General features: G+C 41.4%; 3 protein-coding genes across 3 annotated transcripts; 2 read left to right on the top strand and 1 right to left on the bottom strand.

Moving 5' to 3' along the window:
- Positions 1 to 1954, top strand: ATNIH1004_005325 (uncharacterized protein; the record flags this gene model as incomplete). Its single annotated transcript, XM_033569979.1, has 4 exons — positions 1 to 55; positions 100 to 423; positions 846 to 1057; positions 1118 to 1954. The coding sequence occupies 4 exons, from the start codon at positions 1 to 3 to the stop codon at positions 1952 to 1954; spliced, it is 1428 nt and encodes a 475-aa protein (XP_033426011.1).
- Positions 1955 to 9844: 7890 nt separating this feature from the next.
- On the top strand, positions 9845 to 10847 carry ATNIH1004_005324 (uncharacterized protein; the record flags this gene model as incomplete). The annotated part of the gene is made up of 3 exons (XM_033569978.1): positions 9845 to 9891; positions 9987 to 10763; positions 10838 to 10847. The coding sequence occupies 3 exons, from the start codon at positions 9845 to 9847 to the stop codon at positions 10845 to 10847; spliced, it is 834 nt and encodes a 277-aa protein (XP_033426010.1).
- A 4204-nt stretch (positions 10848 to 15051) lies between these two features.
- ATNIH1004_005323 (uncharacterized protein) lies at positions 15052 to 15617 on the bottom strand (the record flags this gene model as incomplete). Its single annotated transcript, XM_033569977.1, has 2 exons — positions 15052 to 15104; positions 15161 to 15617. 2 exons carry the CDS (start codon positions 15615 to 15617, stop codon positions 15052 to 15054), a joined length of 510 nt encoding a protein of 169 aa, XP_033426009.1.
- Positions 15618 to 15667: the final 50 nt, after the last annotated feature.

Below are 15667 nucleotides of genomic sequence, written 5' to 3'. Positions count from 1 at the left end.
ATGCAGGAGGAGAGAGACTTGGCGCAGGCTGTGTTAAACGCCGACACCGAGGAGGGTATAGACGAGGAGCAGTGGTTAAGCTATATTACGGATTTGCAGGCGGCGCATTCATCCCAATTGGCGGGTGGAGTGTACGGCTGTGGTATTATAGAGCAGCCCGGGACCACGGCGCATCGCTGTGCAATGTTTCGGCTCTCCAGCACCGATTGGCACCGGTTTTGGGGTTTGCATCCGCCGCGGAGCCCAGCCCGTTGGGGAAGCGCAAGAGATCACCATGGGAGGACGAAGCCGAGGAGGGCCGAGTTGTTCGACGTCACCAGTTAAATATCGCAGATATGCGCACCACATTGCAGCACATAACTGGGCAGGAGGATATCCAGTTCCGGGGCGTCCAAGCACCGGCGTTACGCGCCATTCAAGATAGTAAAAGCCCGGTTGTCGCTATTATGCGCACCGGAGGGGAAAAAGCATGTTGTTTATATTACCTGCATTTACCGAGCCCAGTGGTACTACCATTGTGGTCGTGCCGTTAATATCATTGCGGAACAATATAGTGCGGCGCTGTCGCGAGTTAGGTATATCCTGCATTAAATGGGATAGTCGAAGGCCACCGGACAAAGCGACAATTGTACTGGTCACACCGGAATCCGCGGTGCAGGAGGATTTTTAAATATTTATTAACCAGTTGCAGCAAACACGCCGGTTAGACCGGATCGTGATCGACGAATGCCATGTGATATTAAACAACCAAACAGATTTCCGACCCGAGTTGCGACAGCTGGGGCGGTTAAACCACGCGCGAACCTAGATAGTGTTATTAACTGCCACGTTGCCGCCCCGGTTAGAGGCGAAGTTATTCCGGCGCATGGAGTATTCCCGCGAGCAAGTCTATATATTTCGGGACCGGACAAGCCGTCCCAACGTGGTGTATCGCGTGTGGCGGCCCGAGCTGGGTCGGCGTTCCATGCAGTGGTTTACCAGCGAGCCGGTGCTCGTGTTTATCCGCGAGCGAATCCAGCGCGCCAAGGATGGCAAGGTGGTGGTATACGGCCATGTGGTCTGTTAGGTAGTGGAGATTGCACGCGAGTTAGCGTGCAAGGCGTACTACAGCAAGCAGGTCGACAAGCCATCTATATTACAGCGATTTACCCGGGGCGAGGCGCGAGTAATTACCGCCACCAGTACATTGGGCATGGGTGTGGATATCCCCAACATTCGCAGTATTATCCACATTGGAACACCGCGGTCGTTGTTGGAGTACGGGCAGGAAAGTGGGCGAGCCGGACGGGATGGCCAGCGCAGCGAGGCGATTATTATCCAGCCCAAGGGCTGGGACGAGCCCATGCCGGAGACGCCAGAGGCCGTGGCGGATCGCGAGTTAGTGGACGAGTATCTCGGGGTGGCGCCTGGGGTGGGATATCGACGGTTTGTATTAGACGTGTACATGGACAAAACAGTAAATAGCTATACGCGCCGATACTGTCAGGATATTGATTCCACGGAGGCACTATGTGATGGCTGTGACGCTGATTGGCTCGCGCAGGAGTCGGTTTGCATGTCCCCAGACAGATATTCCCCGGACACCCGCATGGACGATCTCGCCAGCACGACAAGCCCACCACGCGAGATAAGCGCTACGGGCAGTCCCTATTCCCATAGTAGTGGCGAATTATTTCCATTATCGTATATTATACCGCAGAGCATGCAAAATATCGCACCAAATCCCACGCGCCGGTCCCAATCCCATGACAGTACTGAATCGTTTAAAACACAGGTAATATCGCATGTTATACCGCAGAGCACGCAAAATATCGCCCCCAATCCCACGCCCAATCCCACGCCCAATCCCACGCCCACTGTTAGTATCGCCGAACGCCAGCGCCAACGGGTGCAAGACCAGCGCCATGCAGCGCCCGTATTCAACGCCAGGTGCAAGATGCACGGCAGTGGTTAGACGAGGAAACTATTAAACACGAGATAGCACCGTGGCAGAAAAAGTGCTATATTTGCACCATTGCAGGACGGGAACAGAACGAACACGAGTTATACTTTTTGCCGTGGGCCCAAAAGCGATAAAGCCAAGGCATGGGTTAATCTAGTTGCCAGCACAAGATTCATTCGCCAGATATACCGCTTGTTACCGCTGTTATCTGCCACAGACAATCTGTCGACGATGGGAGTTATTAGATGGCCATCCAACACAAACTGACTGTGTATATAAGGATATATTGGTCCCCATGATGGCTGTAATACTGTACAGCCCGTGGGAGGAGCAGATCCAGCCACTATGGCAGCGCCGGTTGCAGCAGCACGGGGTGGACGCAAACAACACCACGCAAGTGTTGCAGTTTTGGGGCAGGCCGCGGAGGGAGCTAAAGGCCAGCACAGCCAGTTATTCGCATTATTTTGCTGGCTATGGCAGATGTGCAAAGAATTGAGGGATCCACAAGGTTTGTGGTATAACTAGTTAGTATACAGTAGGCTGACCGTTGGGAAGGGAAATTCCCATGGGAAATCGGGATGGGATTCCCTTCCCAAAAAATCGGGACGATTTTTTTGAAATTTTTGGGAAAGGGAATATCCCGTCCCGTGCCAAGATCGGGAAGGGATTATTTCGGGACATTAAAAATTTAGGAGGGAAATTCCCATACTCTTATTTTCTAAAGGGATTCCCATCCCATGGGACTCCCTGATACAAACAGGACCAGAATTTTTAAGTATATGGGAATGGGAATATCCCATCCCGAATCCCATATAATGGGAATCCCTTCCCGAAAGTCTTGGCAAGGGAAGGGAAACTTCTGGGATTCTACCTTTACTGTTACTAAAGTCTGTTACCTTGTTTCTAATGTACATAATACCCATTTATTAATCCTTCATATATTCAGTGAGTAGTGAGGCATGAAACATAAACTAAAGTAACAGAATTTTGTAACAGTATTTATATAAAATATAAACACCATAGAACAGTCCTACCAATCTGTTACCTACTAGCCTTGTCCCTATGCACCGTCGCTTTACTCACTCTCGCCCTGCTTACTGTTGCTTTGCTCACTTTTACCCTGCTTACTGTCGCCTTGCCCACCTTTGCTCTGCTTACCGTCGCCCTGCTCTCCAAATTCCGTTGATAAATTAGAGCTTGACTCTAAGTCTGATTCTGATTTATCAAGGTCTATTTCACCCTCGAATTCGGGATCCTTATCTAAATTAATATCAGAATCATGCACCATAATATAACTGGGTTTATAACAAAATTAAGTAACAGTATTATCCTGATAAAAGCTAATTATGTCTCGTATTCTGTTTGGTAGTATTCTGGTAAGCAAAGAGCACGGCGACGACTGTCCTCCTTAAGTTGCAAAATCTAAGATGTAGTTAATGGTTGTGGGGGCATACGACCTTTATAACCACTAGTAGCAGCATCTTGAAGGAAAAGCGCAGTGTCATGTAATCTGTTATTAATATGTTTGATTGCTTCCCTTTTCTTTGTAGTAAGTTTTTGGGGGTATTAGAAGGGCCCTGAGGTTGCAAGCCAACCATCTGTAAAAATTCCTGGATAATCTGAGAACAAGACGCATGTCTTAACCATAAGATTGCAGTTTTATACTGTAAGTTTATTTAACCTATTAAAATTAGTAGTTATACTGTTACTAGAAACTGTTACTTACAGGCAAACAAATAGTTATGCTTATTTTAGTAACTTCCTGCAGAGCATCAATTACCTGGGGTATCACACGAAACTCGGGGTTGATTTTTTTCACGGCTTCACGGACAAGGCGTCCAAATATAGATTTGGGAATAAAAAGCCAGTTTAGTCTGCATAGTGACGAATTTCCCGCTCAGACTCTAAAGCGATTATTAGTAAAATATAATACTAAATAGATTAGTTAATACTTACTGGGAAGGATCTGTTGGAAAGGTCTGGGACAGGCGCTGGTTAATAAGGTATAATATCCACAGTACACATTCTCCTAAAACCATTCAGCGCGCGAACATGCCATGCTTTGTACTGTTAATAAAAGCCTCGTTTAAATCATCGTTATCCTTTTAAAGGCTAAAAACTGTTACTATATTTCGTTACTAAAGAAAGTCAAGCTTCCCTTACCTTAAACACATAAAAGTACACTTGGGCTTTTTTAAAGCAGTCTTTCCAGCAATCTGACCTGGTAATCTCTTCCCACCAGTATTCCTTCTACCTTTTGGTGGCATTTTGTCAAGAAAATCACTGGTAACAGACCAATGTAACAAGAAAATGCAGAAAAGGTAAAAGATATAAGAAAGGAGAAACAAAGGCAAGAAGAGTAAATAAAAAATGTATAGTAGTAAAAGGAGGTAAGAAAGTTAAATAATAAACAAAACCTATTTATTACTAAGTCCTAGGCAACCAATTGTTTTTTCTCTTTGTCTCCTTTGTTTCTTTACTTACCTTATATTCTTTCCTAGCCTGTCCTCTATTACTCTTAGCATCTAATTTCTTTATTTTCCAGCTTGCAGTTTAATCACCCTTTTTTATATTTGTTACCAAGCGCTGTTACCACCAGTTCTAATGCCTCGCAAAATATCTACTGTTAACGAGTGGTGAAGGCAAGGAACCGTCGTCAAGCAAAACTGCCTAGAAGGAGTTGCAGAAAAACATGATCTACGCAAAGCGAAATTCGACTGTCTTAAAAAGCTAAGGAAACTGGAATCTGGTATGTAGTAACGGCTTTTAGTAACAACCATGGAGCCTAAGAAATATATAGGAAATCAGCACCTGAGTACTGAAACAACAGCTTGAGGATAATCCCTTGCGCAGTTATAGCAAGAGAGGTTTAATGCTAAGAGGTCCAAAGAGTGGTATGAAAAGCAGCTTTAGCTTTAAGAGGCTTAGAAAGAAGTAGTAATAGCTACAAAAAGAACATAAAGCAGCTCGCAAGATTTTGGCTAAGATCTCCTCTAAGCCAGCTACTGTAACCACCCCAAAGGTAATAATCTTTGGTAACAGATTAAGAAAAGACACTTACATTAATTAGGATTCTATTCTTTTATTCTGGAAGCATCGCCAGTCCTGCCTGGTTAATTCTCTTAAAGAACAAGTTTTAAAACACGGTCGCGATAAACTAAAATTAATTAGCGCTTCTAGTAAGGCCTTGGATCAAGAACTTTATAATTTCTATAACCAGAAATCCCCAATTGAACCAATTTGGGCGGGTGATGATAAAGAATTTTCTGGTAGTAAAGTTAAGGTATCTGGGGGAAGAAAGTAAGGACTCGGAAGAATTTAAGGACAAGTAGTAGGTTATTAGGAAAGTCTAATTATTATTAATTAGTTACTCGAGGCAAGTTTTTTTTAATAGTCTAGTTTAGTATAAAATTAACAATTTTTTAATTTTTTATTAGGCTGTTACTGCAAAGTATTACGTACCTAAGCTTAGAAAAATAATATAAGTTTAAATTCCTATTAAAAGAGAATAATTAAAAATAAAACAAAAATAAAATAAAAATAACATAAAAAGCACTAGGTTTATATAATATTAAATGCAATACTATATATAATATATATATATATCTCTCTTTAAAACAACTGACTAAAATATACTTTATAAATATACCACTAAATATATAATATTCTCGCGTTTTCTGAATACACCATAGCTAATTTCCCTAAATATCTTAGTTTTAACCTTAAATACTTATTTCTGTACCTTCTAATTACGCGACTATTTAATAAAAATTGTGTTTATTAAAACACGTTGGCTATATAAGGTTTAATACTATTTGTAATAGATTATAAATATATCCCGGCCTAATAATAGACAGGCTTCCTACTAAGATTTTACGACCATAGAACTTTTTATCCTATTTATTATTCTTTGCTGCTTAAATTTTTTTTATTAGGTTTTATTTTATTTATTTATATACTTACTGTTACTTTCTACTGTTACAAAATATTATTATCAAGAAGCCAATCTCTAAGCTTTTACTTAGAAAATTTTTTATTAACTCCTTTTTCAAGCATATCTTCTAAGCCTCTGCGTTCTGCTTTATCCTTAAAAGGGATATTTTTAAACCTATAGTATCTAAGTTCTTCCCCACACCTTTATCCTATATTAAACCCTCTGAAAATATTAAAACTGTATTAATTAACAGTGTTAAATATATAAAGTGGGAGAAGTCCTCCTATTCTAATTTTATAAAGTGGTGGAAGAAAACACCTACTGGTATAGGAATTTTTAATAGCAAGGTAAATAAGAAATTCTTTTACCCGAACTGGAATAAAAGCAGAAGTTAAAATAATTTATAGGATTAGTTTAATTAACTTGCCAAGCTTTATACTAAAAAGCCTGTTTTTAATACTATACATATTAGAGTATTATTCAGCATGGGATCTACTATAATAATAGGACGTCTGGAATAAATAAGCATTTTAAAAGCAGGGAGTGTAAAAAAAAAAGAGTCCTAATTTACAGTAATTAATAATTACAGTAAGTACAGCCCATTATTTGGTAATAGTATTTAGTAACAGTTTTAGTAGGAAATATACAAGTAAAAAAAAACAACCTTACTTTTAGTTATTATACAGTACTTTCATAATCCCTCCAAAGACTAATAATAATATTACTAAATAAATTTTTAAAACATTTTTTGCACTGAATCTATCCTTCCAAGCTATTAAATATCCTTAATTTATCAGTCTTCTTTCTCTCCTTAATCTAATTATTAATATTCCTCGCCGAACAAAGCTCCGAAAACTGTTAGACAGCAAATTTAAGGCAGTCTAGGATAAGATCTTGTTAGGATATTTATCTCGAGGGAAAATATCCTTAATATTAGATGCATGGACAAGTCCAAATTATTTTTTATTTCTAGGAGTTATTAGTTCTTATATAACATCTCGGTGGGAGCGGAAGGAGGTTTTTCTTGGGTTTAAGCCTCTAGCAGGAGTTTATAGTGGCTCTTTTTTTTACTAAGACTATTTTCCAACTTTTTAAGACACACATGGTATTAAGGATTAATTATTAGTTATTACTACAAACAATGCTAGTAATAATAAAACTCTATGTAAATTATTATTAAAGTCTTTAAGTTTAAAGAATATATCTTGGTTAGCAGAGTAAAACTATCTACCCTGCCTTGCTTATATTATCCAGCTTGTCGCGAAGAGAGTTATTCAAGCACTTAATATTAAATTATTAAATAAGACCCTTCCTTTTTTTAATAATAAAGGAATTAAATTAACACTTTTAAAACACAAAGATATTTTTGGAAAGATATTACACAAGGTAAGTGCTATAGTGATGTAGTAGTAGTATTTAGTTGTCATCCCGGATGACTAAGATGTATAGTGCCTGACGAATATGGCTCCAACACGTAGGCACTCCGAAGACACGATCCCACATCATCCCACGGCAGTGCACTGGAAGACCTCGGTAGACATTAGGTTAAATAGCGGTCTGCTACCGTAAGTAGCAGACCGGAGACGAGAGAGACAGAGGACTCATCAAGGATAGCTTAGGCAATACATTCCTTCAGAAGACTCAATAGAATTCCCTCAGTCCTCCCCAGGGCCCCCGTCCCCTATTCGACTGTCCCTACAGCTCATAGTGTTCTACTACCTCGTCCAGTCCCTTACCTAACCGGCCGTGTGATGAGCGATATTGCATAGTAATAGTATACTAACTATCTTAACTACTTAGATTTAACTACTTATAAATGCAATTAATGCCTCTTTTTAATATTGTGAACTCTTTTAAAAGGTCTAATCTCGGAATCCACCACTCCACATGGTCCAGGATGTTGCTTCTCGCTGAAATTTAATATATAATATGGTAATCCGAGTATTACTATTACAAGGTCCTCTTACTAAGTTTTTTAATAAATGCAATAATCCTACACTTCAGGCATTTAAGCTTACTAATAATAAATAGAAACTGACGGAGGAAAGTGGACCACTAGACTAACCAGAATGGGAATAACCATGGGCTATACCTATTTAGATTTAGCCTAGGGGAAAAAGGTTGAAAATACTATTCTATAATAGTATTATATAATATTGATAGTGTGGAGGGATGAGTTATATTTAAACAAGTATAAAATATAATTAATACATAATATAATAGGGAACAATTTTCTTTCCTATTTAGGAAGATTTCCTATTTAGGAAGGTAGATATTGAAAGATTATTTAAGAATGATTGTCCATTTTTTGTTGAAGGGGGGTTTTGGTTGCTTTTATATTAGACCTCGGATATTTCTTGGTAAAAACTTGGAGATATTTCGTTGAAGTATCGGCTAAAATTCGGCTCAAGTTCGGTTTTAATTCGGTGCTTGATTTTTAATTTAAGTTGCTTGCATTTTTTGAATATTTTGTTTGCTTAATTAATGCATGGATTAGTAGCCTCGTTTATTAAGGAGTTTCCTAATTAGGTAATTAGAATATTAAGTAATATCTTAATATTCTGACAATTACCTTTTCTTTGTTCTTGATTATACATCCTTTTAATAATAATTTATCTCCCGTGTTTAAACTAGTCAAGTATTGTTACCTGAATCTGTTACAAGATATATTTAAGAAAATCCTATAGGGAAATTCCCATTTCTATCGGGAATATCCCACTTCCCATATTCCTAATGGGAATTTCCTTTCCTCTAACTAAGCGGGAGGGGAATTTCCTTTTCTAATCCTAATTCCCAAGGGAAATTCCCATATGGGAAATGGGACGGGAAACAGGACGTGATTTTTAAGATAAGAGGGAATGGGAATATCCCTTCCCGAATAGCTTGGCATGGGAAGGGAATTAAAATTTAATTCCCATTGGGAATATGGGACGGGACTTGAACCCTTTCGGGATCCCGATTCCCTCCCAACGGTCAGCCTATGCCAGGCTAAGAAACAACTAGGGGCAAAAGCTCGAGGAAGCCGGAAACGAAGAAGACTTCGGAGCAGGAGCCAGGAAAAAAAAGGGTTACTAGACAAGGAAGTACTAGTTAACCAAATAGTAAAGGCTTCTAATAGCAGAGAACTATCGCTGGTTAATACCCTTGATCCGAACGAGGCTAATAAAAAAAGGTAGAAAGGCAATGCCCACTAGGAAAACTAGCAGTGATAGAAGAACCTGCGCATCTCTTTATAGGTTTGCTAGGGATTTCCAGAACTGTGCCGACATAAATACTAGTTAATTCGGGCGCTAGTCACATATTTATTACTTGACAGATATACAAATAATTATCTTACAGAGTAATAATTAGACAAACCAAGTATCCTCTACATAAGCTATATCTACCTAAGGGTAGTATATACGTGTCATCCCGGATGACTAAGATGTATAGTGCCTGACGAATATGGCTCCAACACGTAGGCACTCCGAAGACACGATCCCACATCATACGATCCCAGATCGTATGATATGGGATCCCACGGCAGTGCACTGGAAGACCTTGGCAGACACTAGGTTAAATAGCGGTCTGCTACCTTAAGTAGCAGACCAGAGAGAGGAGACAGAGGACTTCAAGGATAGCTTAGGCAATACATTCATTCAGAAGACTCAATAGACTTCCCTCAGCTCTCCCCAGGGCCGCCATCACGGCGGCCCCTGGGGCCCCGTCCCTATTCGACTGTCCTTACAGCTCATAGTGTTCTACTACCTCGTCCAGTCTCCTACATAACCGGCCGTGTGATGAGCGATATTGCATCTGGTAGCATGTCAAGCTGGAAGCTGCAAACACAGCTTGTAATGCGGTCAATCGACCAAGTACTGGCTTGGAAGATGACTGCTCACACGATCCGACTTCCCTTGCCGGAGTAGGGGACGGATAAGGTGTATACGGACACGGAGTGAGCGAGCCGACCGACTGCTAAGGCATTTATGGCAGAAGCGCAGGCCACGCTCAAAGCATCGTACGATATGGAATCGTACGATACTGGGGGTAGGATGGAGGAAGCAAGCATAAATAGGCCCTTCTCCCCTCCTCGACGCTTCCTTACTCAACCAGCTCAACTCTTCAAAGGAAACACAAGAAGCTTGATCGAAACAACGACGAAGTGCGCCCACTTAACAGAATAGCTAACAACTCCTTTACTCCGAACCTTTCTTCCCCAAGTAACGCATCCATGGACGACGCACAGGAAGAAATCGAATTTAACACTGCAGACTTTCGTGCCTTGCTGGAAGAAGTCCGGAACTCTCGAGAGCAGATAAGAAGGCTCGAGCAGATGACAATGGGCCATGGTCAACGGATGGATGGTTATTCGGATCCAGTGGGAGGCATATCGCGGGAAACAAAGGAAGCTAGTCGGAAAATGTCAGACCTGAGCGTTATCCCAATGTACGGTGGGAAGTATGCTAAGGATGCTGCTTGTAAGTGGTTAATAGTCCTTGAAGACTATTTCGAAAACAAACAGCAGATCACGAAGAAAGAAGCAACCGATCTCGACAAAATCACAATTGCTTCACAACGTCTGACGGGTTTAGCACGGGATCGATGGTATTCCGCGCGAGAACAAGCACGAAGCGACCCTACATGCCGAATCACCTCTTTCGAACAGTTCAAGGAATGGATTGAGCTGAACTTTGGCGAGATTCTGAGCGACACACGAAGGTGGGAAGAATACGAGGCGTGTACGCAAGGAACCCGTTTAGTGCAAAGCTATGGCACAGCGCTGCGTACTGCGGCCGACAGAGTTAAGGAGGACATTCCCGAGCCTATGTTAATCCGGAAGTTCGTCACGGGAGCAAAACCGGCTCTGCAAGCTATGTGGGCTAGAGATATAAATCAACCTTTAAGGTATAATAAGGTGGTACAACGGTTCGCAATATATAAGCAAGGCGTAGCCTTGGCCGGACACTACTTAACAATAGCTGGAGATAATCAAGTCACAGAACTAATGGACCTAAGCGCAGTTATAGCTGCCCCAAACCCTCCAAAAAGATCGTCACCCGCTTGGAAGAAATAGTGTAAAAAAGCACCGAGCATGTTTTAGTTGTGGAAGCACGAAGCATAAGAACTCCGACTGCCCGGCTAAGAAATAACAAGGAGGCAAAAGCTCGAAGAAGCCGGAAACGAAGAAGACTTCGGAGCAGGAGCCGGGAAAAAAGAGGGTTACTAAACAAGGAAGCACTAGTTAACCGAATGGCAAAGGCTTCCAATAGCAGAGAACTATCGCTAGTCGATACCCTTGATCCTGACGAGGCCGACGAAGAAGTTAAAAGGCAATGGCCACCAGGAGAACTAGCAGCGATAGAAGAACCTGCGCATCTCTTTGTAGGTTTGCTAGGGATTACCAGAACTGTGTTAACACGAATACTAGTTAATTTGGGTGCAAGTTATATATTTGTTGCTCGACAGATATGCGAACAATTATCTTATAGTGCAATAATTAGACAAACTAAACACCCTCCACTTAAGCTACGTCTACCTAAGGGTAGTATATATGCAATATACAAGGTCCACGTGCCCATTTGCATCGGGGAATGGTGCGGTATAATCTCTGCTTGGGAGGTAGACACGGATATACACAATCTAATCCTAGGACAAGACTGGTTAAGGTCGATAAATCCAACGATAGATTGGCGGACAGGATATATAACCATACAATAAAAAAAAGCACTCCTAGTAAAGCTTGTACCAGAACATGTCCATGCGAGGACCATCGCGGGATCCGAGCTGAATATAATATCAGGGAAGCAAGTGCAACACGAGATACACAAGAAAAGTGCAGAAGCATGGTTATATATAATCTGGCCGATAAAAAAACCAAGGAACCTGTGTGTAGGTCGGAAAGGATTCGAGATATTCTAAAGCAATATTAATTAGTATTCCGGGAGGAGTTAGCACCTGGACTACCACCAGAAAGACAAGTAACTCACGAGATTAATACAGAAAACATGTTACCAGTCAGCACCAACGCTTACCCCCCCAATCCCCGGAGAAGTTCAAGGAGATAAAGCGGCAGGTAGAAGAACTACTTTTAAGGGAGTTATTCGACCTTTATCGAGTCCATGGGGATTACTAGTTGTGTTAGTTACAAAGCCGGACGGATTATAGCGAATATATGTAGATTACCGCGCAGTAAATAAACTCACGGTAAAGAACACCTATCCTCTGCCAAGGATCCTAGAGCTTATTGATAGAGTTGGGAACGCTAAGTATCTCTTAAAGCTTAATCTTCTATCAGGATACTGGCAGCTACGCGTCGGAGAAGTATCAATACCAAAGACCATGTTTAATATATTATTCGGAAAGTTCGAATTTCTAGCGATGCCGTTTGGGCTATGTAATGCTCCAGCTAGCTTTTAAATATTAATAAACGACATCCTGAGAAATTTCGAATTTGTTGTGGTGTATCTCGACAATATCTTAATCTTCTTAGATACAGAAGAAGAGCATGCAGAACATGTACGACAAGTTTTTAAAAGGTTAGCAGAACATAAACTCTATGCAAAGGGTTCGAAATGTCAGTTTAGACAACAGTAGTTAGAATTCTGCGGCCACATAATTGGTAACGGTGAAATTCGACCGGTACTTGCAAAAATAGATGCTATTAGGGACTGGCCTATTCCGACAAATGTTCATAAGGTACGACAGTTCCTAGGTCTAGCTACCTATTATTACCAGTTTATTAAGGGATTCGCACGGATATGCGTACCCCTTCACGAGCTACTTAAGGAATTAGATAAAACCTTAAGAAAGAAGAAGTTTCGACCTATTTAATAAATAGTGCTTTGTTAACTTGCATTTAATAACTTAAAGAAGAAGATGACAGAGGCACTAGTATTAATTATTGCAAATCTAACACGGCTATATAAAATTAAAACTGATGCATTAAATAGAGCGATTGGTATAGTACTACTCTAGTAAAACAAGAATGGAGTATTTCGGGTTGTTGTGTATAACAGCCAAAAACTACTTGGTGCAGAACAGAACTATCCGACACAAGAAAAGGAATTGCTCGCAATTAAGGAAGCGCTTCGTCGATGGGATTATTATATTAATAATAGACAACCGATAACTGTGGTTACGGACCACGAAAGCTTGCAGTACCTTACAGACACGAAGAAATATTCTAAACGTCTTGCGTGATAGGTAAAAGAGTTCTAGATGTATAATATTTAAATTCGATATTAAAAAGGCTCCAAAGCAGTTGTACCAGATGCTATTAGCCGCCGGCCTGACCTGGTTAAGGACGTACCGGCAAAAATAGCTAAGTAACCTAAGCTTTTTCTTAACGCACTAGATGCGTGGGAGAAGCAGAGTCAGACAAGGATTTGTAGTATTGGGAATGTCTTGGAAAGAGAATAGTACCTAGCAATAATTATATACTTGCGAGACAAGCAAATTCCACTTAAATCATGATTGCGGAAGGCAGTTGAAACCACGGCAGAGGATTTTAAACTGCGGGAGGAGAGACTATATCTTGCTCCATATCCGCGGGGTAAGCAAAACGCGTCGACCGCTCCTAAATTATGTCACGAACAATTATATTGTAAAACAGACAACGGTAACGCGCCATACTTAGAAGTTCCTTTTAAAAGGACTTCACGAATAGAATGCACCGTGATTACGGACATCTTGGATATCCAGCCTTACTAGGAGCCATAGGCAATCGTGCCTGGTGGCCAACAATGCGGAAAAATATTAAAGAAGCTCTGAAGCATTGCCCGAACTGTCAGACTTTAAATAGTCTTTGTAAAGGCTTGGAGAGAGAACGCCCGCAGCATCTTGTGCGGGAAGGAATGCAACCGTTCAAGTAATAGGGTGTAGACCTTATCAGACGGCTTCCAACAACTCTAAATAGGAATCAATGGATTATAACAGCAGTCGATTATGCAACAGGATAGGTAGTTGCGAAGGCTCTGCCGGATATAAAAGATAAGATATTAGCAAGGTTTTTACACGAGGAGATCTTTACTAACTATAAAGTATTTAAAAAGCTCCTATTAGACAACAGACCAAACTTCCTTTCGAAGATTGTTAAGGTGTATATTACAATCTTAAAAGCAAAGCACTAAACAACAACACCTTATTATCCACGAACGAATGGAAAGAACGAGAATATAAACAGTCTGTTAGGCCGGATGTTAACAAAGTACTTAATAGGCAAGCCAACACGCTTGTGGGATAAGTACTTAGCCCTTGCAGTGTTCGCAGCACGCATACACATGCAGAAGCAAACAAAGAGGAGTCCTTTCTACCTCCTTTATGGGCTAGAGCCGCGTCTTCCAGAAGACGGCGACTCAACGAAGACATCAAGCAGCAAGGATTGTATACAGCGCGTTATGCATGCACGTGCGCAAGCAAACAAAAACTCTTGGCACACGCGATCTGTTAGAACCTGATCCGGGACACGCTAGTCACGAAGGACCGTCTAGACAAAGGAGAATGGGTGTTAGTACGGAACGAAACACCGCAGAAGTTTTAGAGTAAATGGTTCGGACTATACAAGATTGTTAAAAGACATCCTTTGGGGACGTACGTGTTAGAGGAACCCGGTGGAACACCGAGTCCACACATTAATAAATAGTCAACGTTTGGTCAAAGCAGGGATTGATAAGGACCCCACGAAGCTTTGGATGTCAGCAGCTTTAAATCAAAAGCTAAAAAAAAAGGACTTACACTTCAACAGCCGGTTAAAGTTCGACAGGTCCTTGAACAGGATAAACCATCCCCGCCGTTATATAACGAGTTGTCGGAAAGAACTTAGAAGAAATAGGACGGTTGTAAGCGTTCAGGAGTATGCTTTGTTTAAGGAGGGGAAGGAGGTTTACCAACCCAACGCGAGGAAGCCTTACCTTGAGCAGAAGAAAAAGGGCGCGTTGGTAAACAAACACCGGTGGGAGTTAGCTGCTCCACGCGACGTAGAACAAAGCCTGCCACGGAAGCCGTTGAAAGTGCAGACTTGACTGATTTAGATAATAAGACTTGGGAAGGTATACCAGGTAAAGGAACGGAGAAGTTAAGCAGTCGAAGGGACGCCAGAGACATTGACTTTAAAGGACTATTCGCAGTGGTGATACCGTCTTACCAGGAGAAATCGGATTAGTATAATTGCGATAGCAATAGTCTAATCTCACAACTAATTACTGTCCACGAAGAAGCTACGCAAATCCCGAACAAAGAGGTATTTATCTGCTAGGATACAAAGCAAAATTCTATTACCAGCTGAATATAATAAAACTACAAACCTTTTAACTTATCCAGTTCCAACCCAACCTCAATATCCTTATAGGACTCTGCTACGGTGTCCCAAAACGTATTAGGAGAAGGCTCTCTAGGATTTAGAGCTTCGATGCGGTTGTTAACAATGTAAAGGTAGCGACGAAGCTCCATGCGAATAATCTCCAGAGTTTTAATATTATCCCAAGCATTCTTAGGGACCGACCAGGGCACGAAATCGCCATCAAGAGAACTCTTCTTTGAGCGAAAAGGCGTCGACGACTGACCAGTATTACTTGGATCGAAGAGACGACCCTTCCTAGAACCAAACAAAATATAGGAAGGACCGGTTGACGCACCAGCAGTAGGAGATTTCTGAAGCCGATCAGAACGCCTAACCATAGCAGGAGTCCTAGACGAGTTTAAGGGAGTATCAACAACTTCGACATCAGAATCTGCGCTATGAGGGCGCTTCGAAGGAGTCATAGAAGCCGAGGCTTTCGAGGAAAACGCCGAGAGGAACGAATCGGATAAAT

Source organism: Aspergillus tanneri (assembly GCF_003426965.1).
Source record: "Aspergillus tanneri strain NIH1004 chromosome Unknown AapTan_4_pilon_pilon_pilon, whole genome shotgun sequence".
Classification (NCBI taxonomy): Eukaryota; Fungi; Ascomycota; class Eurotiomycetes; order Eurotiales; family Aspergillaceae; genus Aspergillus; species Aspergillus tanneri.
This window is presented reverse-complemented; position numbering and strand designations above follow the sequence as displayed.